The 20,118-nt window shown below is 38.9% G+C and overlaps 1 protein-coding gene across 2 annotated transcripts in view; it reads left to right on the forward strand.

The window, feature by feature from the left end:
- Positions 1–20,118, forward strand: part of MLLT3 (MLLT3 super elongation complex subunit) — a 279,058-nt gene that overhangs the window by 151,829 nt on the left and 107,111 nt on the right. For both annotated transcript variants that reach the window (XM_032880505.1, XM_032880506.1), the window contains 2 exons: positions 5,082–5,164; positions 15,027–15,170. In XM_032880505.1, the coding sequence (XP_032736396.1) occupies positions 5,082–5,164; positions 15,027–15,170 (227 nt within the window). The remainder of the gene's footprint in view (positions 1–5,081; positions 5,165–15,026; positions 15,171–20,118) is intronic.

Below are 20,118 nucleotides of genomic sequence, written 5' to 3' on the forward strand. Positions count from 1 at the left end.
ACCAAAGTATTCAGATGGGCATGAATCATAGTGTCTAAGCGAACAGAGTGGGGAGGAGTCCACCAGCTCTTTTCTTGAGGCTTAGAGAAAAAAATGATTGCCCAGTGATAGTTTTTTAAAGCTTTAAAGAGGGTATTATGAATTTGTATGAGCTTCTTTTCTTTTTCTTTTCTTTTTTTTTGTGCTAAACAATGGAATGTTTTAATTAAGTTCATTTATTGTGTTTGTATATGAACTGTATAATAATAGCACAAATTTTATTTATTCATCTAAGGAGCACTTATTTCTCTGTACCAAGCACAGGTGTTTGTTTTATTTTGTTTTAAAGCCTTTTTCTCCTAAATGAAGAGTATTAAAAATCTCAGGTAAGGGAATAAGATTTTTAACTTACTACACATTAGCTGAAATATGACCTTTCCCCCCTTCATGTTTTTTTCTTCCTTGTGTGCATTTTTTGCTCAACTTAAGTAGATTAATGGTCAATGTATGTAGCTAGCATTGTACTGCATATGTATATGGGGAGTGTGCCTACTTTTGAGAAGGTGTTTTAGGGAACAAAACACAATTACTCATTATTTACACACACTTTGGGCTGTTCCTCTCAGGCATGAGTGTTGTGTGCTGGTAGACCTTCATGGTACATGTGATTACTTGGAAAGAGAACGTTTTGGAAATGTCTCCTAGTTAGAGCCTTGGAAGACATGAGCAGAAGTGTGTGGAAGGAGACGAGAGGGACGGACGTTGTTTCTGGCTGTATAATGTTAGTTTCAGAATGACAATGGGAATCTTCTGGCTCAATTTGTTTACTCAGTTTCTCTAAGTTTGGTACTGTCAGATTAAAACCGGTCCAGGTTGGGTAGTCAGCTTTCAGGAGAAGGCTCCTCTGTGACCACACTACCTATTACCTCTCCCCCCACCCCCGCACCCTGCCTTTTTTTTAAAGTTCATGTTAATTGTAGGAAGTGGGAGTTTGGAGAAGAATTTGAGGGCTCCCAGAAAGCAACTTCTTTAGCAATGGTAAATCAGTGAAGGATGGCGTGTCTCTTTAAAAAATTCAGTTCAACAAACATTTGTTGCTTTGCTTGGCTCAGTGTTAGTGCCGGCAGTTACAGATAGGAGTAATAATGGGGTTGCTGACCTCAAGGGGGCTCAGTCTAGTGGAGGAGGCTGAGAGGTGAGTGAGTGTTATCTTGCCAGTCTGATAAATGCACCAGCCTGATAAGTGGAACACGAGAAGCTTGGAAGGGGAGCAAGGGAGACATTCTCAAAGAGCTAACATCTGGGCTGGATTTTGACAGGAGTGAGAGCTTCCAGTGATTTCTGTCGAATCAATTTGCATAGTTTAAAGAATGGATGTTAATCCTCCCACTTTACTGTCACCTAAAAATATTTGATGGCATTCCAAAGATGAATGTCCCTTTAATAACTTCTGAAAGTTTTATTACATAGATTTTAAGATTATCTGATTCTTGGACAATTGAGAGGAAGAATGAGTTGAAGGGTTTAGGATGCTTTAGATAGTGTGAAGGTGACCCAGTGGCCAGTGATGATGAGCAGGGATTCTTAATGAAGAAGTGTTGCTGAGTGACACAAGGAGGTCCCAGAGGTGGTCCTATTAGTTTAACAATAATTGCTTTATGTCTGATCTATTGTCCCTGGCTAAAATGTTTCTTGGTTTGAACTCCTGTTTTCTTTTTAAGCACTAGGTTAGAAACTCATGTTAATGTTTTAGGTTATAAGATACTTGAATAAATAAACTACTTGCCCTAATTTGGCTTTCTTCATATTGGGACTGTAAGTTTATATTTGTATTGCTACAGATTTTCTGGCATATTTAGTGTGTATAAAATGTTTCTATTGTTTGCTTCTATTTAAGAAGTTCTAATTAAGAACTCAAGGTGCTCTACAGACATCGTTTATTGTTATTTGTGAAAATACTGCATTTAAAAATAATTGAGGCATGCATTGATAAACAGTTTCTTATAAACCAGACTTTTAGGGAATATTAATATATAATAAATCATTTCCTTTAGAGGGTGGGAAAAAAATCTCAAACTTTCAACCAGAAGATGTGCTCACTAACAGCTGTTTCCTATAATAGAAGCAATCTGCATGTAGTATAGAGAAAATGAATCTAACAACAGGGAATATAGAGGTACAGCTATAACTTACCTGGCATGTACAGCAGCCCACAGAATAAACTTCCTTCAAATGACATTGGCAGGATTAATCCCCAACGACCTGGACACTGAAACTGCTGTGTGGCAGAGAGGCTTTGCAGTCTGGAAATGTCTTGGGTGTAATACGAGCTTTCTGTTTGGCGTGAGGTGGGGAGTGCTCAGTACTTTTGGTGGCATACCCCCTCCCAAGGGTCCAGGATATTTGAATATTCATGACAGGTTGGCAGGTGGTTAGTAGATGCAGGACTGAAGCTACTCTGAGTTGTTTTTCTTTTTCTTTCTTTTTTTTTTTTTAAGATTTTATTTATTTGTTTGACAGAAAGAGAGAGAGATCACAAGTAGGCAGAGGCAGGCAGAGAGAGAGGGGGAAGCAGGCTCCCTGCCGAGCAGAGAGCCCGATGTGGGGCTGGATCTCAGAACCCTGAGACCATGACCTGAGCCGAAGGCAGAGGCTTAACCCATTGAGCCACCCAGGTGCCCCCACCCTCCTCTTAAATTAGAGACACTTGTAAGGTCGGGTGAGATTCCTTATTCCTGATTGACTTCTGAAGTACGTTTAGGGAAGGGTTCCTGAGGTGGGTCAAAGGAGATGTCCAAGTGTTAAAATCCCATCTTCAGTATACCTCTTTATAACCGTAGTTCTACTTGCGGAGTGTCTAACCAGCTTTCATGTACATCATCACCATTGTCTACAAGAAAAATAACTTATCCTTGAATTTCTACACATATATAGTCTTTTTGCATCTTGACGGCCATACTTACAGTTGGGTATATGTTACTGTCTCTCTCTCAGAGAGAGAAGGAGAGGGAGAGAGAGAATCTTTTTTTTTTTTTAAATATTTTATTTATTTATTTGACAGAGATAGATCACAAGTAGGCAGAGAGGCAGGCAGAGAGAGGGAGGGAGAAGCAGGCTCCCCGCTGAGCAGAGAGCCCGATGCGGGGCTCGATCCCAGGACCCTGAGATCACGACCCGAGCCGAAGGCAGAGGCTTAACCCTCTGAGCCACCCAGGTGCCCCAAGGAGAGAGAGAATCTTAAGCAGGCCCCATTCCCAGCGCAGGGTCAGATGTGGGGCTCTATCTCACAAGCCTGAGATCATGACCTGAGCTGAAACCAAGAGTCAGACACTTAACTGACTGAGCCACCCAGGGGTCCTGATGGTGTTTTCTTTTTTAAAGGGAAAGAAAATGGAAGCTGTCTGGAGAATTCTTAGCCCAGGGGCCATGGACCTGAGTCTTATAAAAAAAATCCAGGGCTTTACTTGCTTCCTTCTTTAGATTTTCATCTCAAAAGTTTATATGACATTTGGGTGTTTCATGGATTAGGTTTCCTGCCTCACTTCAGTCACTTTTTGAGAACTTAACGTGGGCTAGGATCTGTGCTGTGTCTTATATGTACATTATCCTGTTGAATCCTTACACTGGAGGAAAATCCAATGTGCGGAGAATTGGAGTAACTCAGTAACCACAGGTAGCCTGGTTAGTCTGAGGTAGAGCCTGGATTGGCATGCACGTGTGCGTGAGCCCTCGAAACTTGATGCTCAGTATCTTCCTGAGGTAAACACTTCTGTCCTTGAATACTGGAAGGAAATTACAGATGAAATGCCGGAATATATGGTAATGGGGAAATCTGTTGAGTTTGTCAAACCCCTGATTCAGACAGTGAATGCTTTAGGAAGGTCAAAGGAGAAGAGATGATAGTACTTTCTTGTCTGGAAAGGGCACAAAATTTGTGATGAAATTTGAATTTGAACTAGGAGATTATACTAACAGTAGTATCAATGTGTGTTGGAAGGAATGACGGGAGGACGGGTCAAAGTTGGGAAATGCTGGGCGTATTTGCGGGGGAGTTGGTGCACTTGAATGTAGCACAGGAGGATTGATGGGTGACAAAAGAGGAAGGCTGAAAGGTAGACTGGAGCCCTGCTGCAGAGGACTTGAGCTGTCATGTAGAGGACGGTGTTACCTTGATGTTCAGCATCTACTTTTTTTTTTTAAGATTTTATTTATTTATTTGACAGAGATCACAAGTAGAGAGGCAGGCAGAGAGAGAGGGGGAAGCGGGCTCCCTACTGAGCAGAGAGCCCAATGTGGGGCTTGATCCCAGGACCCTGAGATCATGACCTGAGCCAAAGGCAGAGGCTTTAACCTCTGAGCCACCCAGTCGCCCCAGCAGCATCTACATTTTTACTTCTTTGTGATACTATCAAATGGAGTCTTAACTAGAATAATTTCAGTTGGCTTGTGGTTTTGATTTAATCGATAGTCTCATGTATGAAATCATATTTAGCTTCTTGAGGGTGTCTCTTATTTCCTAAGAACTGGCCTAAATAGTCTTGCCTAATTCTTTTTTGGAGGGGAGGGGGATCGGGATAGTGACATTATGGGCACCAATAATATTGGAAGAGTCCGTATTTGGGATTTTCTAAGGAAGGAGGATGTCTTGGCACCTTTGAGCATAGAAATCAGGGTATCTCCAAAAAAGTGAAGGGTGCAAGGATGGAGTAATTTACATCAAAGACCTGACATAGATAGTACTTTTGTTAGGAAACTTTCAAGCTTTGGATGGTAGGAGCTATCCTCAGTTTCCCTAAAGCTTTGGGGCAGGATGACAACAACTGAAGTCAAGTTATTAATGATCATGGTTGACTGCGATGAGATGCTCCATCAAGATTTTAACAAATAGCTCACAGATTTGCTTTACTGTAGATTCTGGGGAAGTAAAGGCTAGATCAGAGATGCACATGGGGATTTAGCAAAGGGTGTGAGAATGGAGCATGATCTAGATAGTAGACTGGGTGTTTTTTGTTTGTTTTTTTGTTTTGTTTTGTTTTCAAAAGAAAGATTGTCTTTCTGTCTTTTATTCTCCTCTCACCTGTTTTCTCTTTTTAATGTTGCAGTGTGCAAAGATCCACCTTACAAAGTAGAAGAATCTGGGTATGCTGGTTTCATTTTGCCAATTGAGGTTTATTTTAAAAACAAGGTATGTAATCTTTACCCATTAATCTTTCAGTGGAAGATCCTCCATTAAACAGATGATGTTTAAAGTAATTTTGATTCATAAACACTTCTATCACTAGATTATTTGAGAATAAAAGCTAAATTTGTCTTCTAGGAATTTTGGCTATTATTACCCTTAATTATAGAGGAAGTGGCTAAAAAGGATAATTTCAATTATGTGAAGCCAGGTTATATGAAATTCATTAAACTTTCTTTTTTAAGAGAAGAATGATTGCCATTTGAAGAAAATTAATGTATGTTTGTAAAACAGAAAAGAGAAATTAGGTTTTTTTTCAGTGAAATGCTGCTTTTCTCATTTTCATATTTTTAGAATTTTAGACACTTGGAAAGAATAATCTCTCATTTATCTTTAGCTGCCACACACACGGCATACTATACCATTATATCAGCTTGACATATAGATTCTACTGGATTTAAAAATATATTTGTAGGAAAACACACAGACTATATAATATTACAAATTGCTCAACCTCTGTGGGGTTCACTTTTCTTATTTATAAAATGGGGGTGGATAAGAGTATCTACCTCATAAGGGGGCTAGGAAGATTAGATACAATGTGTCTGTATAGAATATTTAGAATAATGCTTCACGTATAAGTATCACTTGGTAGATACCTTTCTCAGTAATACCACTGAAATGTTCATGTTTTTTATCAAATCAGAATTTGTTGGGATACATTATGTCTGCTCATGTAATATGCCTTCTCATTGATGTATTATTGATTGGGGTTTTTTCTCATTTCAATTTGGATTCCCCTAAACTGGCATTTAGCATTTTTTATTTGAGAAATTGATACATAATTTGTGTATCATCAAATTCATCTTTAAAAAGTGTGCAACTCTTCGGGTTTTAGCATATTGTGCAAAAATCACCACTATCTAATTTTATGACTTTCTTAGGATTTTCACCAACCCATAATGAAACCCCGTACCTATTAGCAGTATCTCATTCCTCCCATCTCCCGCCCCCGGTAGTGATTAATCGATGTAATTTCCTGTTCTGGTGATTTCATGTAAATGTGTGGTCTTCTGTGCCTGGCTTCTTTCACTTAATATGTCTTTGAGGTTTACCACATTATAGGATGCATTGATATGCTTACTATTTTTTTTTAATAACAGAATAGCATCCCATTGTAGAAATATACCACATTTTGTTCATCAATTCATAATTTGCTTAACATTTGACTTTCTCCCATCTTTGGCTACTGTGAATAATGCTGTTGTGACTGTTCATACATAAGTTTTTGTGTGGACATACGTTTTCAAATCTCCTGGGTATACACCTAGGTGGAGTGGTTCAGTTTGAAGAACTGCCAACTGTTTTCCAAAATGACTGTACTATTTTACATTCCCATCAGCAGTGGTGGGGAAGGATCCAGTTTCTCTACATCCTGGAAAACACTTGTCATTTCCCATTTTTAAAATTGTAGTTATTGTGGTGCATATGAAATGGTCTTGATATGTATTTGCCTGATGACTTATGGTTTTAAACATCTTTTCATATGCTAGTTGTCCATTTGTTTATTTTCTTTGGAGAAATGACTCTTTAAATCTTTTGCCCATTTTTTAATGTATTGATTTTCAATTAAAGTGGTTGTATTTATGGGACAGTTCAAGAGCTTTTCTTTCCACCATCCCTGTTTTCAATATTCTAGAACTTTATTTTTTTTTATTTTTATAGATCTTATTTATTTGATAGAGAGAAGGGGAGAGCATAAGCAGGAGGAGCCGCAGGCAGAGGGAGAGGGAGAAGCAGGTTCCTTGCTGAGCACGGGCCCAATGCAGGGCTCGATCCCAGGACCCAGGAACCATGACCTGAGCCAAAGGCAGACCCTTAACCGACAGAGCCACCCAGGTGCCCCTCAGTATTCTAGAAGTTTAATTAATAAAGATCATGTGATGCCTTTCTTCCCTCTTGTCACACATCCAGTGTTTTATTTCATCTAGGCATTAGGAAGAGTCTAGCCTTTCAAGCCGGAAAATGTGTTGTTCTAAAGTAATTAGGGACTAGACAGTAAGATCTCTTGTGGGAGGCTCGTAATGGCTGTACAGTTCTATTCCCGTCTCCTTAAGTCAATTGAACATTGCATTGGCTTCAGTTTGGAAATAATGCTGTAGTGACGTATCTTCTCTCCTTTTTTTTTTTTTCACCTTTTCTGGTCTTTTTTACAGGCTATCTTTTCAACAAAAAGTTTTATTTTCTGAATTACCCAATTTCCTTTTTTACAGAAATCACCAGAATCTCCTAACACCACACATAATGTACGTGTACACACACACACACACACACACACACACGGGTTCAGTCTTCTCGGCACTTTGTAGTCATGCCTATGATTCATCTTACTGACTCAGTTTGTGAGGAATTGTAGTTTACTAAAAAATGAAGGAAGAAGGAGGCACATGAGATGGAAAGCAGTCATTTCTTTGGGGCCATTATGAAATAGACACTTGAGCTGAATACCGTTGAATAGATTTTCTGTTTAGCATCCATATTAACTTACTTCAGTTTTCTGGGTTTAGATTGTCTTTAAGATTTTATACTTAATAACAATTGCTATTTTTATAGGTATACAATGAGACATCTATATTTCAGTGTTTATGATATGAAAAAGTGGGCTATACCTAATTGATCCTATATAGAGATGTGGATCCCTAAATGGTGGGTTAGGAATACACAAAATGCTGTATAGCAGTTAATGTAGCATCATGGATAAGTCTCAGAAACAAGAATCATGACAACTTGAAAGTTACAGAAGTGTAAGTATATGGTTATGATGCCATTTTTATATGTTTTTATAAGCCACTGAAACTGAGAATAAATAATGTTCTAGAAATACACATACGTAGCACAAGAGTGTGAATTGAAATGGCAGCACGGGAACTAAGTAGCATTGGTTACTGGGGAGGAGCCGTAAAGCAGCTTATATTTATAAAATTGTATTCTTTAGGGGCTCCTGGGTGGCCCAGACAGTTAAAGGTCTGCCTTCAGCTCAGGTCATGATCCCTGGGTCCTGGGATGGAGCCCCCGCATCAGATTCTCATCAGGGAGCTTGCTTCTCACTCTCCCTCTGGCTCTCCCCCTGCTTGTGCTTTCTCTCTCCCGTGCTCTCTTTTTCAAATAAAATCTTTTTTTTTTAAATTTAAGATTTTTATTTATTTATTTGACAGAGATCACAAGTAGGCAGAGAGGCAGGCAGAGAGAGAGAGAGAGGAGGAAGCAGGCTCCTGGCTGAGTGGAGAGCCCGATGCGGGGCTCGATCCCGGGACCCTGGGATCATGACCTGAGCTGAAGGCAGAGGCTTTAACCCACTGAGCCACCCAGGTGCCCCTCTCAAATAAAATCTTTAAAAAATAAAATAAAATTGTATCCTTCAAGGAAAAGGTAAACACAGTGAAAATGTTAACATTTGCTTAATCTCAGTGGAGGGTACATGGGTGGAGGATTTAAAGTTCTTTTCTGCATGTTACTAATTTTTAAATTAGAATTTATTGCTTTGTTATCTCTTTTCATTTATCTTGGAGTTATTTTATTTTATTGTTGTTGTTTTTTTAAAGATTTTATTTATTTACTTGACAGACAGAGATCATAAGTAGGCAGAGAGGCAGGCAGAGAGAGAGGAGAAAGCAGGCTCCCTGCGGAGCAGAGAGCCCGATGCGAGGCTCGATCCCAGGGATCTGGGACCATGACCTGAGCTGAAGGCAGAGGCTTTAACCCACTGAGCCACCCAGGCGCCCTGTTGTTGTTGTTTTTTTAACAAACCAAAGTTTTGCTGTATTCTCTGAGCCAGATACATTTCTCTTCTTACTGAAATGATGTGTGGGTAAAATTTAGGAGTCTGGGCTCTTCCTCCAGAATGTACATTTTATTTCTTTTGAGTCTTTATTATTTTATTCACCCCTGGAGTTGCTTCAGCTGTGTCTCAAAGAATGAACATCCGTTACAGTAATGGTTTATGAAAAGTATTCTTCAGAGTTTTCAGAGAAGATTTGAGAGAAAGCCGCAGAAAGACTTCCATGTGATCTTGAGGAGAGTCCTACTACCATATATTAAGGATGATATCATCCTGTCCTCGCGTCCATCTCCATCCTTCTGCTTTCTCTGCTTCTAAATAAGCCTGTTTTCAGTTTTGCTCATTTATTTGAGAGGTCAGAGTCATTACCCCAAAAGGGGAGGTAGAGTGTCTGTCAGTGCTGCTTTCCCATTCTTGTATGTTTATTCTATCTTGTTTTGCATTTGTGTTCAACAGAACAAGCTTCTCTATGAGAATGATGAGTGTTGCAGAAATTTTAAACCAGTAGGCCCACTGAAACGTACTTGACTGTAGCATTTTAGGTTGAAAGGATACCCTGCTTGTCTCTTTCATTCTGTCCTTAGAGAACGTACCTGAGTAAATGTCAAGGACTGAAGCGGAATGAGAGGGACAATTTGATATTGCCAAAACAGATTTCCACCTCGAGGCGGAAATGTATTAGCTGCATATATAGAATAGAAGCATACTTTCTTGTTTGCAATTTGAGAAGACTCTTTCCTAAGGAGCATAGATTGATATAATATTGAAGTCTGCCCTCCAAGAAGGAGATCATTTGGCTAGAAAACAAGATTTGTGAGTATGCTTTCCTTACTCAGAAGAAAAATCTTTAAAAGAAAATTGCACTCAGGATTCATAGAAAGATAGTCATTCTCTGTGGTCCTTACCCTTAGTTTTATGGAAACGTGTTTTTTCTTTTTTTAAATATATATTTAAGTGTTGTGAAGTGATATTGTTATTCATTCTTCTCCTGCTGGTAATGGTTTATATACATCAATACATTTTTATTTTTAAAAAAGTATGCAGGAGTATATATATTTTAAAGATTTTATTTATTTGGGAGACAGAGAGAGAGCACAGAGGGAGAGTGAGAGGGAGAAGCAGACTCCCCACCGAGCACAGAGCCAGACACGGGGCTTGATCTTGGTATCCCCAAGATCAAACCTGAGCTGAAGGAAGACACTTAACTGACTGAGCCACGCAGGTGCCCCTGCAGGAGTATATTTTTTTACTCCATTTAGTCATTATTAACTGTTTGGTACAGCCTTTCCTGATTAACCCCCATGCACTTGTACAGATAAAATCTATGTCAAGTAGAGATTGGCAGGGGCATAATATTAAAATATGATATATTTTATATATCTGTGACTTACCTTTACTCCACTTGGCAGTATTTCCAAATTTGTATTTTTAAGCATCTGATTGGTATTCAGTGATATGATATACTCACTTGAAGATCATTTCATTTTTTTTTTCTGCCATTACAAACAATGCTACCACAAACATTTTATCATCTGTATCTGTCTTTGCACACATATTTGACTATTTCTGTAGAAGAGATTCTTAGAATTACTGGGTTAGAATGTTGACTGCCAAATTGTCTTCCCAGAAGGCTCTACAAATTTACAGTCCCAATTATAAGGCAGAAAGCAGTCCTTCTTGTGTTTTTAATTAAATTCTTAGGTTGTGTTGACTGTTTTACAGTTTAGAGGAGAGACAGGTAAATAAAAAATCATAATTCAATGTGATAATTACATTAATAAAGGAATGCTCTAAGAGGGATGTCTAATACAAATTGGATTGGAAGTATTAGGAAGACTTCAGTGGATTTCATGCTTTAGCTGTGTTTTGAATAATGAGTGCATTCAGCAAGCAAGGCAGGAGAGGTGTGTTGGGAGGGAATAGAGTGTAGGCGTGGGGAGCAGTACATGTGAAAGGCAAAATGAATGAGATAATGTGAAGTATTGGGAACCACAAGTGCAACACAATTACAGAAGCACAGGGTGTCGTGAGAAAACAAAGGGAATGCAGGGAAGGTATTAAAGGAAGATGGTTATTCCGAGAAAGTGGGATTTTATCCTTTGGAAAATGATGAGTCATTAAAGGCATTTATATCAATGAAAGGATCTAATCTGATTTTTCTACTGGGAAGATCACTGCCTTGTCACTGTGGGAGGTAGAATGGGGTGGGTTCAGACATAGGGGAGGTGACCAGGTGAGGAATGATGAAGGTCTAAGCTAAGGCAAAGGTATGGTGACTGGACAAAGGAGCTGAATTTGAGAGTTCCTAAGGGGGAATTCTGAGTAGAAATTGGGAGACTATTTGAGTTTGATGAGCGAAGTGGGAGGAAGAGCTGGGAATGTTTTTTTTGTATTTTAACTTCGATAAGAAATTAGGACTTCTGTTTGCCAAGATGTAGCGAGTAGGAGAAAGGACAGATAAAGATAAGCTTAGGTTAAGATAATCCGTGACTTTGCTGTTGCTGTGGGTCAACTCAGTGGAGATGTGGGCAGACGGTGCAACATGAGTATCTGGCCGTCAGGTGGGAGCTGGGCTGGAGGTATGGATAAGGGAGTCATTGTCCTATAGGAAGAAGTGACATCCTGTGAATGTGTGTCAGCTCCTTGGGGAACTTGCCTGTAGTTAAAGGATGTCTAAGGGTCAGTGACTAGAGATGGGAAGCCTGAAAAGAAGACTGGGAAGGAATGCCAGTTAAGTGTGAGGAAAACTAAGAGAGAGGGGTATCCTGATGAAAGAGGGAAAGACCAGGTTTCAGGGCTGCTTGCTAGGGAGCGAATGAGTGGAGACTGATTTGGGGAGGTGTGAACAAGGAGGTAGAAACTGAATTTGTAGCATGTAGTGCTTACATTTTGACAGTTTCAGGTGCTAAATTTTTGAGTCAAAAGAAGTAGGTTCAAATCACTTTGTTTCATCACAATAGTAATATAACAAATCCTTTTTTTAAATAAAGAAAGATTTTTTTAGAGTGCATTGGGGAGGGAGGGGCCCAGGGAGAGAGAGAATGCCAGGCAGGCTTCACAGCCAGCGCAGAGTGCGTCGTGGGGCTCTGTCTCAGGATCCTGACATTATGAGCTGAGCCGGAATGAAGAGACAGATGCTTAACCCTCTGAGCCACCAGGTGCCCCACAAATTTTTCTTTTTTAAAGAAAAACATTGCTTTATTTAACTGTAAAATTTGAATATGTTCTCTATTAAAAAACAGAACTACCTCATACATTGCTATTGAGATTTTAAAATGGTGCAGCCACTCTGGAAACGAGTAAGGCAGTTTGTAAAAAATGTTGAAACATGGAGTTACCTTATGACTCAGAGGTTCTACCCTTAGGTGTTTACTCAAGAGAAATGAAAATACATGTCTACATAAAAACTTAAACACAGATGTTCATACCAGCACTATTTGCAGTGGCTAAAAAGAAAAAAATACACATGTCTATCCGAGAAGTGGATAAACAGTAACTGGGATACCTCATACAGTGGAATATTATTCAGCCGTAAAAAGGAACTGACTACTGACATATGACAACATGTATGAACCCTGGAAACATCATGCCAAGTGAAAGAAGACAGTCCCAAAGGATTACATATTGTGTATGTTCATATATTTGTATGAAATGCCAAGTCTGCAGAACAGGCAACTTTAGGGAAAATGAAGTAGATTAGTGGTAGGAAGTGATCTAGGATCTGGGGGAATGGGGAGTGACTCTTGATGTATTTGAGTTTTATTTCTGGAATGATGAGAATGTAAATCTAAAATTAGGTGGTGGTGATGGTCTCATAATTCTGTGAATATACTAAAAACCACTAAATTGTATACTTTTAAGGATAGAGTTTATGGTCCGTGAATTATTTCTCAATAAAGCTGTTAAAAGTAAACAAAATGGCAAAGCTAATGACAAAGAAAATGGTAATCCTTCACAGAGATGGTTAATATTTGTAACACAGAAGGCGTTTTTATATAAAGTAATGCAACAAATTCCGGTGCTTTAATTTCCATACCTGTGAAACGGGGCTCACAGTTGACCTAGAGGCGAGCCATGAGAATTAGATGAGATAACTGTTAACATTCGTATTAGTCACTGTCATTATTCTTAGTCTTCATCGCACCTGGGGTGCTTAAGAATCCGTGTGTATGGAGGTTTAAGTGTTTAGCTAACTACAGTAGTGGCTCGAGAGTAGAACTTGAGTATCATGAAATTCTGATGATTGCCTTCTTGTGGATCTGATACTGTTTCCTCCTCCTGGTTCATTTCACAGATGTTTATTGCATTTCGGCTATGCACAGGTGCTAAACTAATTGCCAAGAGTGCAAGGATGATTCAGCCATTGCTCCTACTTTCAAGATTTTTTTTTTTTAAAGACAAGTTTAATGAAGCCATTGAACATGAAACTGGGGAAACATTCAAATATTACATAATACATTTGTAATTAAACTGGTTAGCAACTGAGGCACAGAAAATCAGGGTTAAAGCAAAATAAGCTTTCAAAAGAAAACAGTTTAAGTGTCAAAAAACTGAAAGCCTCTTTGAGAAAACTGATGACAATGTCAAAGTTTTTGTGTTGTCTTTTTTTTAAATTTTCTTGCTTCTTTTCTTATTTCTTTATTTTACTGTGTTATGTTAGTCACCATACAATACATCATTTTTTAATTTAATTTGTGTCTGTTCCAAAATTCATTGTTTATGCACCACACCCAGTGCTCCATGCAATATGTGCCCTCCTTAATACCCACCACCAGGCTCACCCAACCCCCCACCCCATCCCCTCCCAAACCCTCACTTTGTTTCTCAGAGTCCACAGTCTCTCATGATTAAGCAGGATAAAGGGAAAGATAGGATGGTTACCCTAAGATGTGGCAAGGAGGAGAGAGATGCTCACAGGGCAGAGGCGAAGCAGTGGGAAATTGGGAGTGGAGTTCTAGGAATCCGTCCCCAGAGTGAAACCTGAGTGGAGAAGGAGGAGTACAAGTTGTCCAAGTGACAAAAAGGTGGAGGAATGGAGGCGGGCAATGAGGGTGGTAACACGAAGCAAGGGTGAAACTCAGAGCTAGCCTAAAACATAAGGGATGCTGGGAATACCCAACAGCATGTGTTTGCTGGACCAGGAGATGGGTAGATGCCGTGTGGCGGGATGAAGAGCCGAGAGCCAGGTTCTGAAAGCCTTTCTTAGGAGGCCTTCAGGTGAGCTTTGATTTTTATCCTAATGGCAGTTGGCAGCTTTTGAAGTGTTTTTTTGTTGTTGTTGTTGTTTGTTTGTTTGTTTTAAGATTCTGTTTATTTATTTGACAGAGAGAGACACAGTGAGAGAGGGAGCACAAGCAGAGGGGAGTGGGAATGGGAGAAGCAGGCTTGCTGCAAAGGAGGGAGCCCGAAGTGGGGCTCGATCCCAGGACCTGAGCTGAAGGCAGACGCTTATCTACTGAGCCACCCAGGCGCCCCAGCTTTTTAAGTTTTAATCAAGCTGTGGAATGGCTAGATTTTTGTTCCATGTGGATAATTTTGAGGCCTGGATGAAGGAGGAATTGAAGATGAATCTGTCCTAAAGTAGGAAGACCTGCTAGAGAAAGGAGCTTATTATAGTTTGGGCAGTGAGAAGAATTATGGGTTAGAGGGTTTGTTCGAGAAATATTTAGGAGAGAAAATGACAGTTGTTGCTAATGGGTGGAGGGGGTGGAGCGGGAAAGGGAGGAAGTGGCTTCAGGAGTATCTTAGGTTTCTGGTTGGGTGGCTGTGTTGGTGGTATTGCACCACTTGAGATATTACAGAAAAAATGATGAGTTGATTCTCTCACGAAACAAGACACTGATTCATTAGGTATCTGCCTTTTGCTTTGTACATAATCCCATGATAATTTTCTTTTTCCAGGTCTTTGACACAATAGCTGTTGGATACCTGGGTCTTTTCTGTTTCTTCTGAAGAATAAAACTTTGCTTTCAAAATTTGTATGTGCTTAATTCTTCTCTTTTCTTTCTCATTTTTTTTTTAAATCTCTAGGAAGAACCTAAGAAAGTCCGCTTTGATTATGACTTATTCCTGCATCTTGAAGGCCATCCACCAGTGAATCACCTCCGCTGTGAAAAGCTCACTTTCAACAACCCCACAGAGGAGTTTAGAAGAAAGTTGCTGAAGGCAGGAGGGGTAAGTGGTCACTGCCTTGTGAAAAACCTTCATATCAAAAACTAGTTGCTACTGTGTTAGGAGGTATCCTAGTGTTTTGAGAGAGGTAAGAGAGAGGAAGGACCTTAATGACTTAGCTGTGGACTCCTGGTTTGGGAGGAAGAGGTAAGCCAACATGAATATTTTAAGTAGGTATGAATCTGAAATCCCACTGTTTCTGAGAATAGCTTGATAGTCTGTGCAACTCAAATCTATTTTAACAAAAAGCCGAAAACAATAAACTTTGCTCAGTTAAGGACAGTGTCTGAACTTTGTCATACCAGTTTATAGAAACTTTTAGGTAAAGTTGAAAGTCCTGTTTAAAATTATATAAAAAGAGGTTGTTGTCCAGATTTTCTTGTGAAAAATTAATAGAATAGGTATAGTCATTCATATGACAGGCTTGGGTTTTTAAATACACATTTTTGTTTATTTGAATTGTGTGTAGGTAAAAGATGGATCTTTTCTTTCTTTCTCTCTTTCTTTCTTTCTTTTTAAAGATTTTATTTATTTGAGAGAGAAAGAGAAGGAGAGAGAGAGCATGAGCAGGGGAGGTTCAGAGGCATAGGGAGGAGGAGAAGCAGACTCCCTGCTGAGCAGGGAGCCTAACACGGGGCTCGATCCCAGGACCCTGGGATCATGACCTGAGCTGAAGGCAGACACTTAGCTGACTGAGCCACCCAGGTGCCCTGGATTGATTTCTTTTCTTTTCTTTTCTTTTTTTTCTTTTTTTTTCTTTTCTTTTCTTTTCTTTTTTTTTAAAAGATCATGGTAGCCAAGTTTTGCTTGTGTGATTTGGCTTGGTTGGGGAACAAGGGGTTTTGTACAGATAATAAAGTGTGGAGTGTTTGCTTACTGATTCATGAAAGTCTGCAGTGGGCACCGTTGGGACCATCATCCTCATTCCACTTCATGTGAACTTCCTGTGTCATCTTCTGTGGGCAGTTCTGACCCTGTAAAATGTTAAAATGTGTTCTTTACTTCAGAATTTCCTTCACTTCGTTTTTCTGGAAGGTTTTTGATAGCTTTGCCTCAATGCATGTATCATATGTGTAAACATGTGTGGACCATAACTTCGCAAAATGCCTCATTTCTCCTATAAGCTCTATCTGAGGGCTATGCAGGGAAGAGTTTGGCTTTATACAGCATGGGAATTTTTTCCCTTTATTGAAACCCCTTTCGGTGGGGTTAGAGACAACCACTTTGACAAGATGTGGATCCTCTCATAAGAAAATCACCCATATGTTCACTTCTGTGAACTTTTTGGTTTATGTGGAACTTGTGAAGTCCATTTTTTGGAGTCCTTTTTTTGCCCAGCTCCCATCCTTTCAGTTGAAATACTAATGCATTTGAAGCATTGTCAGTCCCTTTACCACATTTCATTCAGCACTCTGAATAAAATGGTATTTGTCATAAATATCATGAGATGGTATTTATGTCTTTATTTGTCTTAATGTACTGTGTCAGTACATTATGGGTTAAATAGGTTATTGGGCCAGCTTTGGAAATAAACCACCACTTATAGTACTTTATGGGGAAATGTATCTTCATGAAGGAATGGCCTTTTGTGATACAACTCATTTTCCTTTTTTTTTTTTTTTTAAGATTTACTTATTTTAGGGGAGAGTGAACAAGCATGAGTAGGGGGAGGGGCAGCGAAAGGGAGGGAGAGAGAGAATCGTCAAGCAGATTCCCTACTGAGCAGGGAGCCAGATGTGGGGCCTGATCTCAGGGCCCTGAGATCATGACCTGAGCTGAAATGAAGAGTCAGATGCTTAACTGGCTGAGGCACCCAGGCGCCCTTGTAATACGACTCATTTTGAAAGTTAGAGATTTATTATATATTTATTAAGGAATGGTATTTTTTAAAAAACCTGTTTTATTCTTTTTATAGTTATCAAAAACACAGTGTTGATGCTATTTACCTCTGGTTATGCCTTTAAAAATGAACTGGTCCATTCCTGTTTATCTACCCAACAAAAATGAAAACACTAGTTCGAAAAGATATATGTGCTCTTATGTTTATTGCAGCATTATTTACAATAGCCAAGAAGCACCCTATGTGTCCATTGATAGATGAATGGGTAAAGAAGATGTGCTATATATACGTAATGGGATATTACTTTGCAGTAAAGGAAGAATGAAATCCTGCCATTCATGACAACATGGATGGACCTAGTAGATGGATATTCTGCTAAGTGTAGTAAGTCAGACAGAGAAAGACAAATACCATGATTTTACTCATATTTGGAATCTGAAAAACAAGTCAAAGACAAATACCATGACTTTACTTATATATGGAATGAAAAAAACTGGCAAACAACCAACTAAACAAAATAAAACCAACAGAAACAGATTTGAAAATACAGAGAACAAATTTTGGTGATCACCAGAGGGGAGGAGGGTAGGGGACTGGTGAAAAATATGAAGGGGATTAACAGGTACAGACTTCTGGTTATAAAGTAAATAAATCATGGGAATGAAAATAGAGCATAGGGAATTTAGTCAGTAGGGCTGTGATAAATGTATATGGCGACAGATACACTTATCATGGCGAGCATTCCATAATGTAGATAGCTGGCGAATTACTACGTTGTACACCTAAAACTAAGATGATATTGTCGGTCAACAATACTTCAATCAAAAAAAAAAAAAAAAGAGCTGGTCCATTTAAAATCCTGATTGTTATTATTTCTGTTTTATGATGGTGGCATTTTATGGTTCTCATTATTCCTCTTGGCTATGTCTTCAGGTGGGTCATCAGAGCCTGTGGATTCTGGAACTTGAATATGTCAGGCTTCTGATAAGAGTCGTAGGAAAGAGTAAATATGACACAAGAACTTTTTAAAACACCTCTTAGTCCCAGAGTACTCAGGGCTTGCTGGCCCGCTGGAGAAGAGGTTACAGGTCACTGATAATACAGCTGAGTGCATTGTCGATAAGGTCTCCAGTAGAGTTCTCTCTCCCTCTTCTCAGCTTTATCTCAGAACTGTCCTCCTTGACTCTCCTTCGTTGTATATTTTGGAGGGCAGTTTGAAGCCTGCAGATTTTTTTCTGTTAGACTTAGATTGTGTCTTGACACCTCTAAAATAAGTTGAAATGTGAACTATTCAGGCAAACCAGTTACTTAACATAAATTCTTTAAGAGATGGATGCCAGTGGATTTTGGGGTAAAATTAAAATTTGAAAATGTGTTTGAAATAATAGAAATCCTCTAGATTCTGTCCAGGTAGTATGGGAAAATTAGTCTTTTATGGAAATCTGGGCATCTATAGATTAAGGAACATTTTTTTGGCTGCCTAAATTTTTGGCTACCTTGTATTGTTTTTGCCTGATATGTAAATATTTATCATTGTCTTGATATTAATGCAGACTGCCATAGTGTTACTAACTTATGAACCATTTTGATTTTATTAGAAATATTCTTTCTTTCTTTTTTTAAGATTTTTTAAATTTATTTGAGAGAGAGCATGAGAAAGCATGAGAGGGGAGAAGGTCAGAGGGAGAAGTAGACTCCCCATGGAGTTGGGAGCCTGATGAGCAGGACTCAGTCCTGGGACTCTGGGATCATATCCTGAGCTGAAGACCAGCTGAGCCACCAGGCACTGTAGAAATCTTTCTTTTAAGCTCTATTAACATAATTGACATGCATATACCATTGTATAAGTTTAAGATGTACATTGTATTGATTTGACACACTTGTATATTACGAATGATTACTCCCATAGTATTAGCTATCATCTCCATCACGTTACATAATTACCCTTTCTTTTTTGGTGAAAACATTTAAGATCGACTCTTAATAACTTTGAAATACACAGTATCATAATATTAATCATAATTGCCATATATAATTGCTTTCCATTGCATTCCACTTACTCCTCTTATAAGTGACTGTTTATCGTGTTTGACCAGCATCTCCTCCCTTTCCCCCCACTCTCCAGCACCTGGTAGCTGCCATTCTAGTCTCTGTTTCTAGGAGTTCAGCTTTTTAAGATTCTACATATAAGTGATATCATAGAGTATCTGTCTTTCTCAGTCTGACTTTCACTTAGTGTAATGCTTTCAAGTTTCACCCATGTTGTCACCGATGGCACGATGTCGTTTCTCAGGGCTGAATAATACTCCTTATTCTGTCGATTCACTTAGGTTGTTTCCACATCTTAGCTATTGTGAATAGTGCTGCCGTGGACATAGAAGCACAGATGTCTTTTCAGTATGCTGGTTTTATTTCCTTTGTGTAAACACACACACACACACACACACACACACACACACACACTTGGGATTGCTGGATCCTATGGTAGTTCTGTTTTTAATTTTTTGAGAAACCTCTATATATTGTTTTCCATAGTGGCTGTACCAGTGTACAATCCCACCAACAGTTCATTGAAGATTCTGTTTTTTTCCACATCCTCTCCAATACTTACCATTTCTTATTGTTTTGGTAATAGCCTATCTAACAAGTGTGAGGCGATCTTCCTCAGGGGGAAAATCGTGATTTTATTTTGCATTTCCCTGATGATTAGTGATCTTAAGTACCTTTTTATGTACCTGTTGGCCATCGGTGTATCATCTTAGGCAGATGTTTAAAATCAGACTGTAGTTTTTGCCATTGAGGTATATGAATTCTTTATATATTTTGGATATTAACCCCTTAGATGATTTGCAAATACTTTCCTCTTTAGATTTCCTTTTTCATTTTGTGGCTGATTTCCCTTGCTTTACAGAAGCTTTTTGTTTGATGTAATTGTACTTGTTTATTTTTTATTTTGTTGCCTTTGTTTTGATGTTTATTAGAACCCTTGTTATGACTATGTCTCTTCAGATAAACTTTTTTTTTTTACCCCTGGATTTTAGGGCCAGAGAGGGGTGCTAAGTTTCTTACACTTAAACATTACATGTGTGACATAGATGTTTATATTCTGTC

Source organism: Lontra canadensis, unplaced genomic scaffold, assembly GCF_010015895.1.
Source record: "Lontra canadensis isolate GAN:19392208 unplaced genomic scaffold, GSC_riverotter_1.0 scaffold70, whole genome shotgun sequence".
NCBI lineage: Eukaryota > Metazoa > Chordata > Mammalia > Carnivora > Mustelidae > Lontra > Lontra canadensis.